This window comes from Moschus berezovskii, chromosome 5 (genome assembly GCF_049115385.1).
Source record: "Moschus berezovskii isolate FMDL1 chromosome 5, NW_MosBer_1.0, whole genome shotgun sequence".
NCBI lineage: Eukaryota > Metazoa > Chordata > Mammalia > Artiodactyla > Moschidae > Moschus > Moschus berezovskii.
The window spans coordinates 30,816,217-30,831,875 of NC_142464.1; the positions used below are offsets into that span (position 1 = coordinate 30,816,217).

Sequence of the window (15,659 nt, forward strand, 5' to 3'; positions counted from 1 at the left end):
TGTCCTTTTGAATTTTCCTCATTTCTTCCCCTGTGATACCTCTGGGGAATTTTGAGTAGCTACCAGGTAAGGTGTTTTCTAATTTCAAACCTAATATAAAGACCCAGGTAAAGAAATGTGGCCACTGAAATGTTTGCACATTTTGTTAGGCAAGAAAAGAAGGTAGGGCAAAGAAACAAAGTGAACAAAATACTCCCCAAGTGCCAAAGTCTAATGACTTCATTTTTTCTTTTTTCTCCTCTTCATTTAATTCTTGAACTTTCTTTTTATTTATTTTATAGTATGCTTTGATGTTATGCTTTTTTTTTAACTCATTTCTTACGGTGTGTGATTAATAGGTCTTTGTGGTAAATTAGAGCAAGCAATTAGAATAGTACATATGCAGTATTCAGTACACACGATAAAAATTAAAGAAATTCAAAGCCTGTATAAAACAAAACACTGCAGAAAAAAATCATACAACTTAAGAGATATAATGGGAAAGCCCTCTGCTCTTTGGATTATAGTTTGTACTCTGTACCCAACAGGACTTACCGCGCTAAACCAAAATAATACAGACATTTTAGTAATGGGTGTATTTCAGAAAGTTATCAGTATTGGTTTTTACAGCACTGTGACTAGAAGATCCCCTGGAGGAAGGCACGGCAAACCACCCCGCCATTCTTGCCTGGGGAAACCGCATGGACAGAGGAGCCCCGAGGGCTACAGTCCATGGGGTTGCAAAGAGTTGGACATGACTGAGAGACTAAGCACAGCACACATAACCATATAGACGTTGTTCACAGCACAGCCAAATAGTGTACTTCTGCTGCTGCTGCTGCTAAGTTGCTTCAGTCGTGTCAGACTCTGTGCGACCCCGTAGACGGCAGCCCACCAGGCTCCCCCGTCCCTGGGATTCTCCAGGCAAGAATACTGGAGTGGGTTACCATTTCCTTCTCCAGTGCATGAAACTGGAAAGTGAAAGTGAAGTTGCTCAGTCGTGTCTGACTCTTTGAGACCCCATGGACTGTAGCCTACCATGGTATTTTCCAGGCAAGAGTACTGGAGTGGGGTGCCACTGCCTTCTCCAAAATAGTGTACTAGATTTGTAATTCCTTTTCTGTGTGCATTTTATTTCACCTTTTGCTTTTGTATTATATACCTGTTCTACTGTAAGCTATTCCAAATAGTTTTTGAAAATAAAAGTGGTCTTTATAAGAAATATCTCTCAAGATTCATTGGAATTTCTATTCTAGAAAGCAATTTACTCGTCACTTTTTAATTATGAAGCACTGTCTTAAGTACTTTCTGGGAAGCAGTGTGGCATAGCTGTTAACACAAGTATTCTGGCATCAGACTGCCAGAGTTTACGCTCAGTGGGTCTACATATAAATCACTAGGTCATTATCTTGGGCAAGGTGCTTAAGATTTTTGTCTCAAGTTTCTCTCCCAGAGTAATGTTATAGGGACCAAATAAGTTTATACATAAACACTTGTACTTACGCCTTACTCATCTTACAGCTTTATTGTTGAGTCTGACTTTATTACCCAAACAATGCCTGGCATAAAATACAACACTCTATAAATGTTAGCTACTACTGTTACTATTTACTTTAGTTATTATAAAAGTCCTCAGATAGATATAATCCCCAGTTTACAGGTGAGGTTGTTGTTATTCAGTTGCTAAGTCGTGTCCAACATTTTGTGACCGCAAGGACTGTAGCATACCAGGCTTCCCTGTCCTTCACTAACTTCCGGAGTTTGCTCAAATGCATGTCCACTGAGTCGGTATGACTTAACTGAAGCCAGAGGAGGTTGTTTAGCTTCCCAGGGTCATGTAGCTGGTGAGGGCTCTGTGCCAAGGTTTGCACCCAGTTTCATCTGACCATGAAAGCCCTGTGCATGCCACTGCCACTTCATCTTGGTAGCACAGTTCAATAGATATGCTTGGATTGTTAGGAAAGTCGAGCTTGCGTCCATTAGTACATGCTCATTTCCTGATTTTTCTCTTCTCTTTTAAGTAGTTGTAATTTCTCTTGGATAACAAATCTGTGCTGTTAGATTTCACACAATGTCTTGGCATACGTCTACTATAAATCTTGCTTCTTTGAGTGATACTTTTAGAAGGTAAGTGACCTATGTTTAATCCATAACATTGAGAGGAGCTTCATATGGAGTTCTTATGCATTTGGCATAATGCACATGGCAGGTGAAAGTTAATATGAAACAGTGTTTGTGCTTCTTCCAGATATTTCTAATAGGTCTGAGTTATCCTGCAAATGAACCCTTGTGTAAAATAAACAAATAATGAGTTTCCCCCACTGAAAGGCTTATCTGTCATAGAGGAAAACAACAGAATAGGAAAAACAAGAGATCTCTTCAAGAAAATTAGAGTTTCCAAGGGAACATTTCATGCAAAGATGGGCTTGATAAAGGACAGAAATAGTATGGACCTAACAGAAGCAGAAGATATTAAGAAGAGATGGCAAGAATACACAGAAGAACTGTACAAAAAAGATCTTCATGACCAAGATAATCACGATGGTGTGATCACTGACCTAGAGCCAGACATCTTGGAATGTGAAGTCAAGTGGGCCTTAGAAAGCATCACTACAAAGCTAGTGGAGGTGATGGAATTCCAGTTGAGCTATTTCAAATCCTGAAAGATGATGCTGTGAAAGTGATGCACTCAATATGCCAGAAAATTTGGAAAACTCAGCAGTGGCCACAGGACTGGAAAGGTCAGTCTTCATTCCAATCCCAAAGAAAGGCAATGCCAAAGAATGCTCAAACTACCGCACAATTGCACTCATCTCACATGCTAGTAAAGTCATGCTCAAAATTCTCCAAGCCAGTCTTCAGCAATATGTGAACCGTGAACTCCCAGATGCTCAAGCAGGTTTTAGAAAAGGCAGAGGCACCAGAGATCAAATCGCCAACATCCGCTGGATCATGGAGAAAGCAAGAGAGTTCCAGAAAAACATCTATTTCTGCTTCATTGACTATGCCAAAGCCTTTGACTGTGTGGATCACAATAAACTGTGGAACATTCTGAAAGAGATGGGAATACCAGACCACCTGACCTGCCTCTTGAGAAACCTGTATGCAGGTCAGGAAACAACAGTTAGAACTGGACATGGAACAACAGACTGGTTCCAAATAGGAAAAGGAATACGTCAAGACTGTATATTGTCACCCTGCTTATTTAACTTCTATGCAGAGTACATCATGAGGAACGTTGGGCTGGAAGAAGCACAAGCTGGAATCAAGATTGCAGGGAGAAATATCAATAACCTCAGATATGCAGATGACACCACCCTTATGTCAGAAAGTGAAGAGGAACTCAAAAGCCTCTTGATGAAAGTGAAAGAAGAGAGTGAAAAGGTTGGCTTGAAGCTCAACATTCAGAAAACAAAGATGATGGTATCTGGTCCCATCATTTCATGGTAAATAGATGGGGAAACAGTGGAAACAGTGTCAGACTTTATTTTTTGGGGCTCCAAAATCACTGCGGATGCTGATTGCAGCCATGAAATTAAAAGACGCTTGCTCCTTGGAAGGAAAGTTGTGACCAACCTAGATAGTATATTAAAAAGCAGGGACATTACTTTGCCAACAAAGATCTGTCTAGTCAAGGCTATGGTTTTTCCCGTGGTCATGTATGGATGTGAGAGTTGGACTGTGAAGAAGGCTGATCGCCGAAGAATTGATGCTTTTGAACTGTGGTGCTGGAGAAGACTCTTGAGAGTCCCTTGGACTGCAAGGAGATCCAACCAGTCCATTCTAAAGGAGATCAATCCTGGGTGTTCATTGGAAGGATTGATGCTAAAGCTGAAACTGCAATACTTTGGCCACCTCATGCGACAAGTTGACTCACTGGAAAAGACTCTGATGCTGGGAGGGGTTGGGTGCAGGAGGAGAAGGGGACGACAGAGAATGAGATGGCTGGATGGCATCACCGACTCAATGGACATGAGTGGGTGAACTCCGGAAGTTGGTGATGGACAGGGAGGTCTGCTGTGCTGGGATTCATGGGGCCGCAGAGAGTCGGACACGACTGAGTGACTGAACTGAACTGAACCTTTATAATACGATCTCTGATCAGGGACCTTTGGATGTCCTGGCACATTGTAGCAATTTAGTGACTATCCTCTGGCTGAATGAGTGAATGAATGTATTCAGAGATGTGAAGAATGACAGTAGCTGCAAGAGACTGTCTTACTGTTAAAAAGTCAGGTGCATGGTTGGAAAAGGGTATGTTTGACTCTAAGTCTGAGCAATAAATGGGATCTGACATTATGTCATGTGGCTTCTCTGGTGGCTCAGACAGTAAAGAATCTGCTTTCAACATGGGAGACCCAGGTTTGATGCCTGGAGAAGGGAATGGTAACCCACTCCAGTATTCTTGCCTGGAGAATTCTATGGACAGAGAAGCCTGGAGGACTATGCCTCTAACACTTTCTTAGGGCTTCTCTGGAGGCTCAGATGGTAAATCTGCCTACTATTCAGAAGACCTGGGTTCAGTCTCTGTTCCTATATGCCAGTGTCTCTTCTCGATGTCACACTGTCCTCCTGCTGTTCAAGAGTTTCCGTTCACACACGCACATACAAGACCTGATTTTCTGTCTGGTGTTCGGTGCGTTTTTGCATTTTCAGTCTCAGATTCTTGCTGTCTCCTTAAGCAGTGAGTCAGTCAGTTTACTCAGGGATGTGACTCCCACTGGTTGGAAATATGGTGTGGCAGGCTGTTTCTCATTCCTCTTGTCTCAGTGGAGGAACCTGCTTTTTAGTGAAGAAACATCTTTACCTGAGTCAAAATTGAATGGATGGATGGATAGTAAGTCTTTTCTTTTGCTTTTCTTCTGCTGTTTTGCCTAACAAACAAATAACTCTTGTTTTTGTTATTCACTCAATCAGTAGCCTTTAGATGCATGAGATAGGTACTGGATGAATAAGAGCTATACATCTCCTTTCAGCAGTCACATTACATCTTGAATTGAGGAAGGCAGTCTTTAGTTCTTGATAGCCCTGGATCATATTTTAATATGAACTTTAAGAATGCTCCAATAGGTGGTGAGTGATAGGAACAGATATTTGGTAGTTATTATTGAATCTTTTGTTGCTTAGTTTCAATTAATGTGATCCTTTGATTTCTTCTCTTTCAGCTGTCCCATTTCCTCCAAGTCACCGGCTTACGGCAAAAGAAGTGTTTGATAATGATGGGAAACCTCGTGTGGATATCTTAAAGGCACATCTCATGAAGGAGGGCAGGCTTGAAGAGACGGTTGCATTGAGAATAATAACAGAGGGTGCTTCAATTCTTCGACAGGAAAAAAACTTGCTGGATATTGATGCTCCAGTCACAGGTAAGGCCTGAGGACAGAGGCTGTCCACTTGGAACCCACACTTGCTGTTTATAACTTCAAATCAAAAGTCCTCGATACCACTGAGTCTTCAAAGACCTTCATCATCTTGCTCGTTTACTGCCAGATCTGTACATTAGGAACTAAAGATTCTATACATATGTAACAATAGTTTTAATTTCATGTATTAAATAGCCATATGATGTGATGCTCTATAGAGTAGTGTACAGCTTAGAGGTGATGGAGATGTTCTGAAGTAAAACCTTAACTAAGTGATATTTTGTCAGTAGAACACTGTCATGAAGAATACAAGGTACTCATTGGGAAAGATCAGGCAAAGCATAGAAATATTTCCACGGTGCTTACGTGACCAAGTTAGAGCAGTAGTTCATCTCAGACTAGCGTCACTGTCATCATCATCTGGAAACTTATTAAACATACCATCTCAGCCCCCATCCCAGAACTGTACTGCTCTAGATTTTCCAGGGTGAAACCTAACAACCTGTTTCATCAAGTCATGTAGGTGACCCTGATGCACATTAAAGTTTGAGAACCACTGAACTTCAGGAAGAAGACCAAATTTCCTTCCTATAGCATTCTGTGCCTTGAAAATACATCTGTTTTTTAAATCTTTTTGTTCTTTTACTCCTTAAGAGCAGATTCATACTTTGCATAACTGGAACTTCTCTTAGATCATAAAAATTAAATCTTGTCAAAAAGTTTAGTATGGTATAGAGGGTTGGTTAGTAGAGACTTTTCAGCTATACTTTGTGAAGTTTGCTAAATTTTCAGGTATTTGTTTTTTGAGAAGCTTAAAAGCATGTATTTTCTCCTTAATTATTATCATTCTGGCAAAGGGAAAAATTTAAACATAGGATTTTATCCTTTTATAAATAAAAAGGATTTTTGAAATATTTCAAATATACTACTGATTGCTTCTTTCTTATAAACCTTCATATACTTTTAATATTATTGGCCTTGAAATATATTTTTGAAGGTGACTGGTTGGAGCAAGATAAGCTCTCTTGAATATCAGACTAGACTTTCTTTGATCATAATACCTCTGAATATTCCTATTCCAAAGAAATTGACATATACATTTTGTTTTGGGTTAGCCATAATATTTCTCTTATTTGTAATTCAAAAAAATAATGAATGTGTTTGGGGCCAGGAAGCGGGAGAAATTGACTCCAGTGGTAAGTCAGTGTTGGACCAGTGGTGAATAAATCAAGCTATATACTTACCTGTGTGCATGACAGTGATCCCCATTTTCCATGTGTTAACATGCAGTCATGCCTTATTATCTTTGACTTACAGACACTGTGGACATATAAGAACAAAACAAATATGAATATGCTTTACTTTCTTAGATACTAAAATAGAAAATTTTAACATCTAGATAGTAGCGTGGAATCCATCAGCAAAGAAGCTACCTTAAAAAACTCACTGTAAATTCCACCAATAAATAGATGGCAGAATAGTAGCTTTAAATGATCTCTGTATCATTTGGATTATTAGGTTTTGGTAAGAATGAATGGCTTAATATTTTATTATGATATAATATATTATAATATGATAAATTGTATCAGTCACACATGATAATGTGTGACTTCCAATGAAGAATTCATGTTAGACTCACTAATGAGCCAGTAGGTGTTAATGAAGGTGATACTTATAACTAAAAGAAAACATGTGAAATAAGCATTTAAGGGAATGTATTTTCTTGGATGTGCTCATCTATTTGATGAGGCTCTGTCTTAAGAGAACACATAGCATTCTGTAAAAGTTAAATTCGTGATGTTTTATCCCTGAACCTTTCTGGGGTCTGTTGACTAATGGCCCTCATGTTCCGTTGAGGTTGGGCGTCATTCTTTCTAGAGAGATAGCAGCTGTCATTTTGGCAAATTTCAGAACATAGATATGAAGAGACTTTAGAAATCAGGACTCTATGTAAAACTTTCCCTGAGGGAGAAAAAATACAAAGTCTTTTAAATAGTGACAGAAGTAGCTATGGAGACATCACAAAATATATATCACTAGTGAAATATGACCTAATCAGTTAAAACCTTTCACTAGAGAAGTGTTTTATTTCTTGATGAAGGCATGATTCTGAGGTAGAAGATTCCATTGCAGTGATATCTTTCCCCCTTTTCTATAAAGATATGGAATAAAAGTGGTAGGGCTAATTTATTTTAATATTTCCATTAAAAGGGGGAAAAAATAAAACCCTCTTTTTCATATAATTTACCAGAAAGCTAAATTCATAGCTTTGCCTTCCCACCCATGAGCTTGCAAGCTGAAACACAGAGGACTGTAAAATAAAATCAGGGTATACTAGCTGGAGAAAATTACTGTGCCTTTGTATTTCAAGATACTTCTTAGAATTTATTTGTAACATTTTATGATATATAATTTTATTCTGAGATTTTATTTAATCTGGACAGCTGAACATGCAGGTAAATTTTTATATGTAGAATATTTATTATTTGAATAACTGAATCAATAAAGTTATACTTTACTGACACTAGGTTATGCAATAAAAGGCATAGTTTATCCTTCGGAATCTTCAGGGTAGTGAATTCTTTATATAGTTCAGAATTCCACGCTTAAGTAAAATGGAGACCTTAAGAAACAATTCAGAGGAGAAAGTCAAAGAGGAGGAAGAAGTAGAAGAAGAGAGGGAGAAAAAAGAAAATATTAGAGTTTATAAATGAGAATCTGTGAAAAAAGAATAAAGGGAAAGAATCAAGGACTTAGCAGAGAAGCAAGGACTTCTAATGTAAGGAGAAAAGTCCTGAACCTGACCATGTGGTGGTTTTCAAGTGGTATTAGAAAGAGTCTCTTACATATGTAAGATTCCTAAAATGTAAGGTGAGTTGTGTGGGTAGGAACTGACTGGTAACTTTCTTGTTTGGAATTCAACTTGAACTGGAACAGGTATGTAACATCACAAAACAAAACAAATGGCAAATATTTTATAATTATGCACAAAATCCACTCCTCAGCTTTCCCTCTTCTTTTCTTTCCTCTTATTTTTTATTAACAAAAACATTTCATTCTTAGATGTTTAAAGAGAAGTTGTGCTAACATCCATGCATGGTTTGCTCCCACTTAAAGAAAAATCCAGATATTAGTGTCCTGTTAATTTGAAATCTGGACACTGTTTCATTCCTTTAGCAGTTTTTTTCATGTTTAAATTTACAAAGCTGTCCAACTTCCCTTATTCCCTCCCCTTCAATTGTTTTTAAAGTGGTAAAAAGTTTATGTTCATTTAGGATTTTTTTCCTTTAAAATTTCTGTACTTTTGATTTTGGAGAAAGACCAGGAAACTGCTAGTCCCAACCTGGCTCCTCCCATGTGTCCCCTGGGGAAGGAGATAAAGCTCTGTGTACCTTACTCTCCTGAAGCATAGATTTAGATAAGCCAGGAACCATTGCCATGGGAGTAGAAATGAGGATTAGTTATGGGTCCCCAGTCAAAACAAGGAAGGTGTGAGTCACAGTTTGCTCTTTTTTCTAAACTAACTTGCTTGATTGGAATGATGCCTGTTTCAGAGATTTAATTTGAAGTATATTGGAGGCATTTTGTGAAGGAAAGTATTTTCCTTCTTTTTGAATCTTTCTTTCTTTTTTTTTTTTAATTGAGTTGAAGTTTTCTGTGTTTCCTTGCAAACATACAAATGGATCATTAAAAAATGTGGCCAAATATCTGTGTGGCAACTTGTTATGAGCTGAATGTGTGTGTCCCCACAATAACCATATGTTGAAGCCCTAATCTTTGTGATGTTTTTGAAGGTGGCACCTTTGGGAAGTAATTGTGTTTAGATGAGTTCTGGGGGTGGACCCGTCATGATGGCGTCAGTGCCCCGATGAGATGTGCATGGGATGAGAGCCCTCTCTCTTTCCTCCATGTGGGTTGCAGTAGAAAGGTGGCCATCTGCAAACCAGGAATAGAACCCTTACCAAACACTGAATATGCCGGCACCTTGATCTTGGACTGTCCAACCTCCAGAACTGTGAGAAATCAGTGTTTGTTGTTTCAGCCACCCAGTCAAAGATATTTTGTAATAGTAGCCAAACTAAGATACAACCCATTTGGGAATTCAATTTATCAAACATTACCTGATACAGGTTGTGTGTGTTTTACACAGGGAGTAAGACCTGGTCTCTGCTCTCCCAGTGGTTAGAATATAACAAGAAAACTGAAAGCAGGTATTTGCTGAAATATATGTACATCAAACTACTGATTAAATGAAAGGATATGACCAAGATTTTTTTAAGCAAATTTAGAAATATGCAACTGGGTAGAGCTAACTTGAAACCAAAAAGGTTTCCTATCTTCTAAATGGCTAAGGTTTCTCTGATAGAGTCCATTGATTATTATATTATGTCTTTGAGTTATCGAAACTGTTGAGTAGCTTGGACCCTATTTGTCCTGAATATGGACTGAGAACTCTTTCAGAAGGTTAGGAACTGTGAATGATGTAACACATGAGGCGTACATAGTCCTTGACTAGAAGACTCAAGGGGTCTATCTGGGGAGTTAGATACATAAATAGATAATTACTATAAAACCTGTTAAGCATTATAATTAAGGAGCCTATAAACTGGTATGGGAACTCAGAACAAGGACTGCAGGGAACCCAAGAAAGTCTTGACAGATGACATGATGTTTGAACTGGAGCATGTGTGATAAGTGAAATTTTACTATGTGAGAAAGCTAGCAAAGTCTATTCTGAGCAGAGACAACAAACAGCATATTAAAGACACTGATATTTTTTGTAAAGTGGGAAGGCATGAGCGTGGAGGTTTGCTGTGGGTAGACAAGGTCTCAGAAGGGTGTGAGGGGTAGGGGTGGGGGGTGAAATTGAAATTGGGTGGTCAGGGTCAGATATTAATCTCTTGTGAGCAGCACTCAGACGTCTGGTTACTGTTCTTTAGGCACTGGGCAGTGGAGAGGGTCTTGGAGTCGGGGAGTTACAGTCAAATCTGTGGCCAGAACCCTGAGTGAGATGAGGAGAGTGAGTGGGGAGGAACTCTTGGGAGAGTTGTTGATCAAGAACCTTTCATCTTTTGATCAGGGAGTCCCAGCAGTGATTTTGGCAGGCTAGGAGAATTGGATCTGATTTTGACTACAGGGCCTTTCAAAAATGATTGTTCACGTTGATCTTAAAATGTTTGATTAATTTGTACCTAATCAGTATCCATTAAAGACTTCTCGATTATGGTACAATGATTTACGCAGGAATCCAATTTATTACATTTCGCCTTCAAGTTCTCATATTTTCCTGTTTTTCTCTTTGACTTAGCAGAGAACATTTCCCTCATTTATAAAGCAGACGCAGACCAGGAGCTTGGGTCTGTGAAAGAAAATGATTTAGAACTCATTTTCTGCTCTCTGGGCCGAGGGGACCGGCCAGCATCAGCTGGGCAAACTGCTAATCTCTCTGGTCTGTCTGTTTCCTGCAGGGGGGGATTTGTCCCTAGGGCAGCAAAGGATTCCCTCGGTGGCTGTGCCTGCCATTTAGCATGTCAGGCAGTTGCCAGGAGAACCCTCTGGCTTTGTTCCTGGATGTGAGAATGAACCAGTGGCCAAGTTTAAGGTCATGGCATTCCTTCCCTTACAGCAGCTGACGTCAATTAGGAGAATTCCCCGTGCCTTTCCTCTGGGGAGAGTGAAGTAGGGGGTAGGAACCCAGTGTCTTTTGAGAACTAAAAGATCCGTGTTTATTCTCTTTATACTATCATTTGTCACTATCAACGCAACGTGGCCTTAGTTTATATGAGGATAAAATATTACTTCTGGGGCATTTTGCCCACTTGTGATTTCAGTGGCCAAATCTTTAGGGCCTGCCCTGCAGCCAGAGGCCTATTTTGGTACCCAGCCCACTGCTGGCAGGTCAGCACATTTCAGGCCCAGCCTGCGGCAGCAGCACCTCGCTTTTTTGATGTTTGTGTTCCCCTTAATTTGGGCCCTTGACTTAAAAAAAAATGTTTTTAAAAGATGATGTTAAAAGGATAAACGGTCACTGCATGAGCGTGTCCTTTTCCCTGGTTTGTTTTCCTCCCTTGTTTTGCAAGGTTGGTCTTAGGAAACCCATCTTACAAATGACAGAAGGGAGTCTCAGTTTACATCTGAGTTTCTTAAACTTAAACATGGATCAGAATCTCCTGGAAGGCTTCGTAGAACACAGATTGCTGAGTCCCACCTCCAGACTTTCTGATTTAGTATCTGGAGTTGTTCTTGTTTAGTCACTAAGTTGTGTCATACTTTTGAGACCCCCATGAGCTCTAAGCCTCCAGGCTCCTCTGTCCATGGGATTTCCAAGGCAAGAATACTGGAGTGGGTTGCCATTCCCTCCTCCAGGGGATCTTCCCAACCCAGGGGTTGAACCTGCATCTCTTGCATTGGCAGGCAGATTCTGTACCACTGAGCCTCCTGGGAAGCCAGTTCTGAATTAGGGCCTGATAATTTGAATATCTAACAGGTTCCCAGATCATGATGACCTCCTTGATCTGGGACCCCTCTGTGGGAACCACTGGTTTAAGTATTGGCTTGAAGTCTCATAGCTAGTAAGCTGAAGACCTTGTTATGCACAAGCATCTATCAACATGACTCATGCCAAGCTATTACACTCTATTCTATACACTATTCTACCTCTGTATTAAGTTGAAAAAAATGAAGCATTTTAGTTCATTTGACTGGAATTTGTCCTTGCTCATTACTGCAGAAAACATATTAATTCTAAGCTTGCTGTTCAAGATTCTCAAGAAATAGGAATACATTATTTTGACTCAATTATAATTTATTATATTTCAAATTAAAAATTAAAATAATGTAAGGGTCAAGACCAAACAATAGTGCCTAGTATGGTTGGGGCACAGTGTTTATATAGTTTTTCCCAGTGAAAGGTCTTTGTAGTGCTTATCTTTACAAGCTCTTTGAGAGCTGACCGTAGAAAGTTACTGCTGGGTCTGTTTTTAAACAAAAATGAAGGAAAACTGGGATCAAAAGCATCTATAAATGAATTGTGTGGTAATGAATATAGTATTATTTACCATCTGAGCCATCAAAGTATTATATTAAGAATAGTTGAGCCTTAGGAATTCAGCATTTGTGTGCAGTGTACAAGTCAGTAATAATCTGTTAAAATCAGTAAACGTAACACCATCCAGAAGAATCGTTTGATAGTACAGTTACAGCATGATTACATGTAGAGATATTTTTCTTTAAGACACAGTGCACCCTGTTCGTTTTCAATTTGCCATGAGTCAGTACATTTCATAAATAGTAAACTCTGTAAGTACTGTTTGTTAAGGCAGTTGTTTCCATAGGAAGATAAAAATCCCCAAGCTATTGCACTTAAAATCTGACAGTGATCACTTGTAATGATAATACTTGGATGGTTTTGGAGAAGGTTGAAATATATTATTATCAATACTACTGTGACTTTAAGAGAAGTAGTGAGTTTTTTTTTTAATATTTTAAAATTTTTTTAACTTTTAATTTTATATGGGAGTATATTTGATTAACAATGTTGTGTTTCTTTCAGGTGTACAGCAAAGTGATTCAGTGATAAATATACGTGCATCTATTCTTTTTCAATTTGTTTTCCCATTTAGGTTGTTACATAATACTGAGCAGAGTTCCCTGTGCTATACAATAGGTCCTTGTTGGTTATCCATTTTAAATGTAACTGTGTACATGTCAATACCAAACTCTCTAACTGTCCCTCTTACCCGCCCTTCCCCTTTGGTAGCCATAAGTTTGTTCTCTTAATTCTGTGAGTCTGTGAGAAGTCATGTTTCAAACAACATGAAAAGCTTCCAGGGAAGGAAGGAGCATTTTGGATACCTTAAAAGAAAAATGTAGACATACTTCCCTGTGTCTACAGGAAATGCAGATTACATTCATGTTTCCAGCTTATCTCACATTCCATTTTCTCATTGAAGTATCCCTATTAATTTTAGATTCCAATGATTTTATTTTCTTGTGATCCAGTAATGTTTACGGGCTCTTACTGGACATTCCCACATACAGGCCACAGACTTGTACTGGGCTGTAACAAAGTTTTCTCTGGTCCAGAGTGAAATTGTCTTGTCTCATTTTAGTGAGAATGATTTTTTTATGTACCTGAAACTATGGTGATAATAGGTGGTAATTGTTTTTTATATATTCCATTGGGGTAGAAAGTTAATGAGTTCTTTTTACGATGAGGCTGACATTTGTTAGGTTCTTGGTTTTTGCCACTCACTGTTGTAAACACCGTACTTTTTAACTCTGAGTTTTCACACAATCCTAGGAAGGAAGTGCTGTGGTCAGCTCAATTTTACAATGAGGAAACTGGATCTCAGTGAACTTGAGTGTTGTATCTAAGGTTATTGATCTAGAAAGTCCTAGAACTGGTATTAAAACCCAGGCAGTTCAACAGTGTCTATTTTATTTGGGGTTTTAGAAATTAATTTTACGGGTTCATGAAATGATTAAACTTGGGAGTAACCATATAGCGTGGCATTTAACTAGAGCTGACCCTTGTTTAACTAGGGGTTGAAGGGTGCTGATCCTTTATAGAGTTGAAAATGTGCATGTAACTTACAGTTGGCCCCCCATATACATGAGGTTTTGCACCCACAAAGTCAGCCAACCTTCAGTACTGTACTATTTTGTGTTGAAAAAGAAAAACTCCTCAAGGTTCAAACCTGTGTTGTTCAAGGGTCAACTGTATGTTGTACTGAGTTTTTTGTTGTTATTTCAGGCTATTATCCTATTGAATGTTAACATTTGAGACCATGGATTTTATGTTATGGTTCTGTGAATATTCCTCTGTTTCACACTGATTTTAATATAAATACAGTGCTGATTTGCACATAGTAAATTAATGTGTGTATAATGGAAATGCACAGGAACCTTTTAAGCAGAGTATGTATGTATTTATGCATATGTGTGAATATGTATGTTTCTGTGTTGTCAGTAACATCATTTAAATAGCAGTTTTCTTTTTACTCTGTTCTTTTCTCCTGGCTGAAGTGGAAGATTTTTATTAAATGAGATACTGGATAAACATATGAACTGGTTATAAGTAGCTTTTTATAGAAGAATCTGGTTTAATTAGTGGATTAATATGAGAAAAACATTCAGTTTGAGACAGCTGCTTTACCATTATTTAAAATGACTATCTTCATATGTAAAATGTGTTCTTTAAAATATAAATTAAATATTTTCATGTACACATCTTGCTAATGTTAAAACAGATTCCCTGAGAGAAGGCCTTTAGGTAGTTCAGTCTGGGCCTTGCTTTCGTCTTGGGTGTCACATAGCTTTTCCTTCTACTATGTCAGGCTCTCCACCAGCATCATGGAGTGAGCATCACCTCGTGAAGTCGTGCAGATCCACATGCAGACAGGTTTGAGACCTAATTCAGCTGTTGAGTAAGGAAAAAAAGGAAAACTCAAAAAAGTCCAGTGTTCATTCCTCATCTCAAAGCCTAGATGGTGTATATAGAATCCGTTGTTTCTGTTGTTAAGCAAAGTTTTGTCCTACTCTTTGCACCCTATGGACTGTAGTCCACTGGGCTCCTCTGTCCATGGAATTTCCCAGACAAGAATACTAGAGTGGGTTGCCATTTCCTTCTCCAGGGGGATCTTCCTGCCCAGGGATCAAACGTGCATCTCCTGCATTGGCAGGTGGGTTCTTTCCCACTGAGTCACCAAGAAAACTGATACACATCCATGCACACACGTTGACATATATATATCTGTTCTGTTCTGTTCAGTCGCTCAGTCATGTCCGACTCTTTGCGACCCCGTGGACTGTAGCCTACCAGGCTTCTCCATCCATGGGATTCTCCAGGCAAGAATACTGGAGTGGGTTACCATTTCCTACTCCAATATATCAATGCAAAAATCCAATCCAAGAATAAACTGCTCACTGTTAACAGCAGTTAACAACTTTATGTTGCTTTTATCATATGAAAATGACATTTCTAGTTAAATGTATTTTGTAAAGTAGGATTTTGCTGCATTTGTGATGATAGAAAAAAGCAAGCAACACACCCCACATCCAGTGGATAATCAAGTCTATTTCAGAGGTTTCTATGAAACAATATTGTATTTTAGTATTCTGAATAAGATTTCAGTTCCTCTTACCACATGGTTAGTTTTTGACTCCAGTTTGGTGTGTGATATGCCCCTCTGTAATTAATTTCTGTGCATATTTGACATTGTGGTCCAGGTACCAGGCAGTCTCAGACATAGCAGCGTTGTTTCATTCTGTTCTGAAGGTATTTAAGGTTTGGAAAGCATCAAGTTCATGAGAGTC

The 15,659-nt window shown here is 38.8% G+C and overlaps 1 protein-coding gene across 2 annotated transcripts in view; it reads left to right on the plus strand.

Annotated features, from left to right (window-relative positions):
- Positions 1-15,659, plus strand: part of PPP3CA (protein phosphatase 3 catalytic subunit alpha) — a 335,331-nt gene that overhangs the window by 171,915 nt on the left and 147,757 nt on the right. For both annotated transcript variants that reach the window (XM_055435143.2, XM_055435142.2), the window contains exon 2: positions 5,145-5,345. In XM_055435143.2, the coding sequence (XP_055291118.1) occupies positions 5,145-5,345 (201 nt within the window). The remainder of the gene's footprint in view (positions 1-5,144; positions 5,346-15,659) is intronic.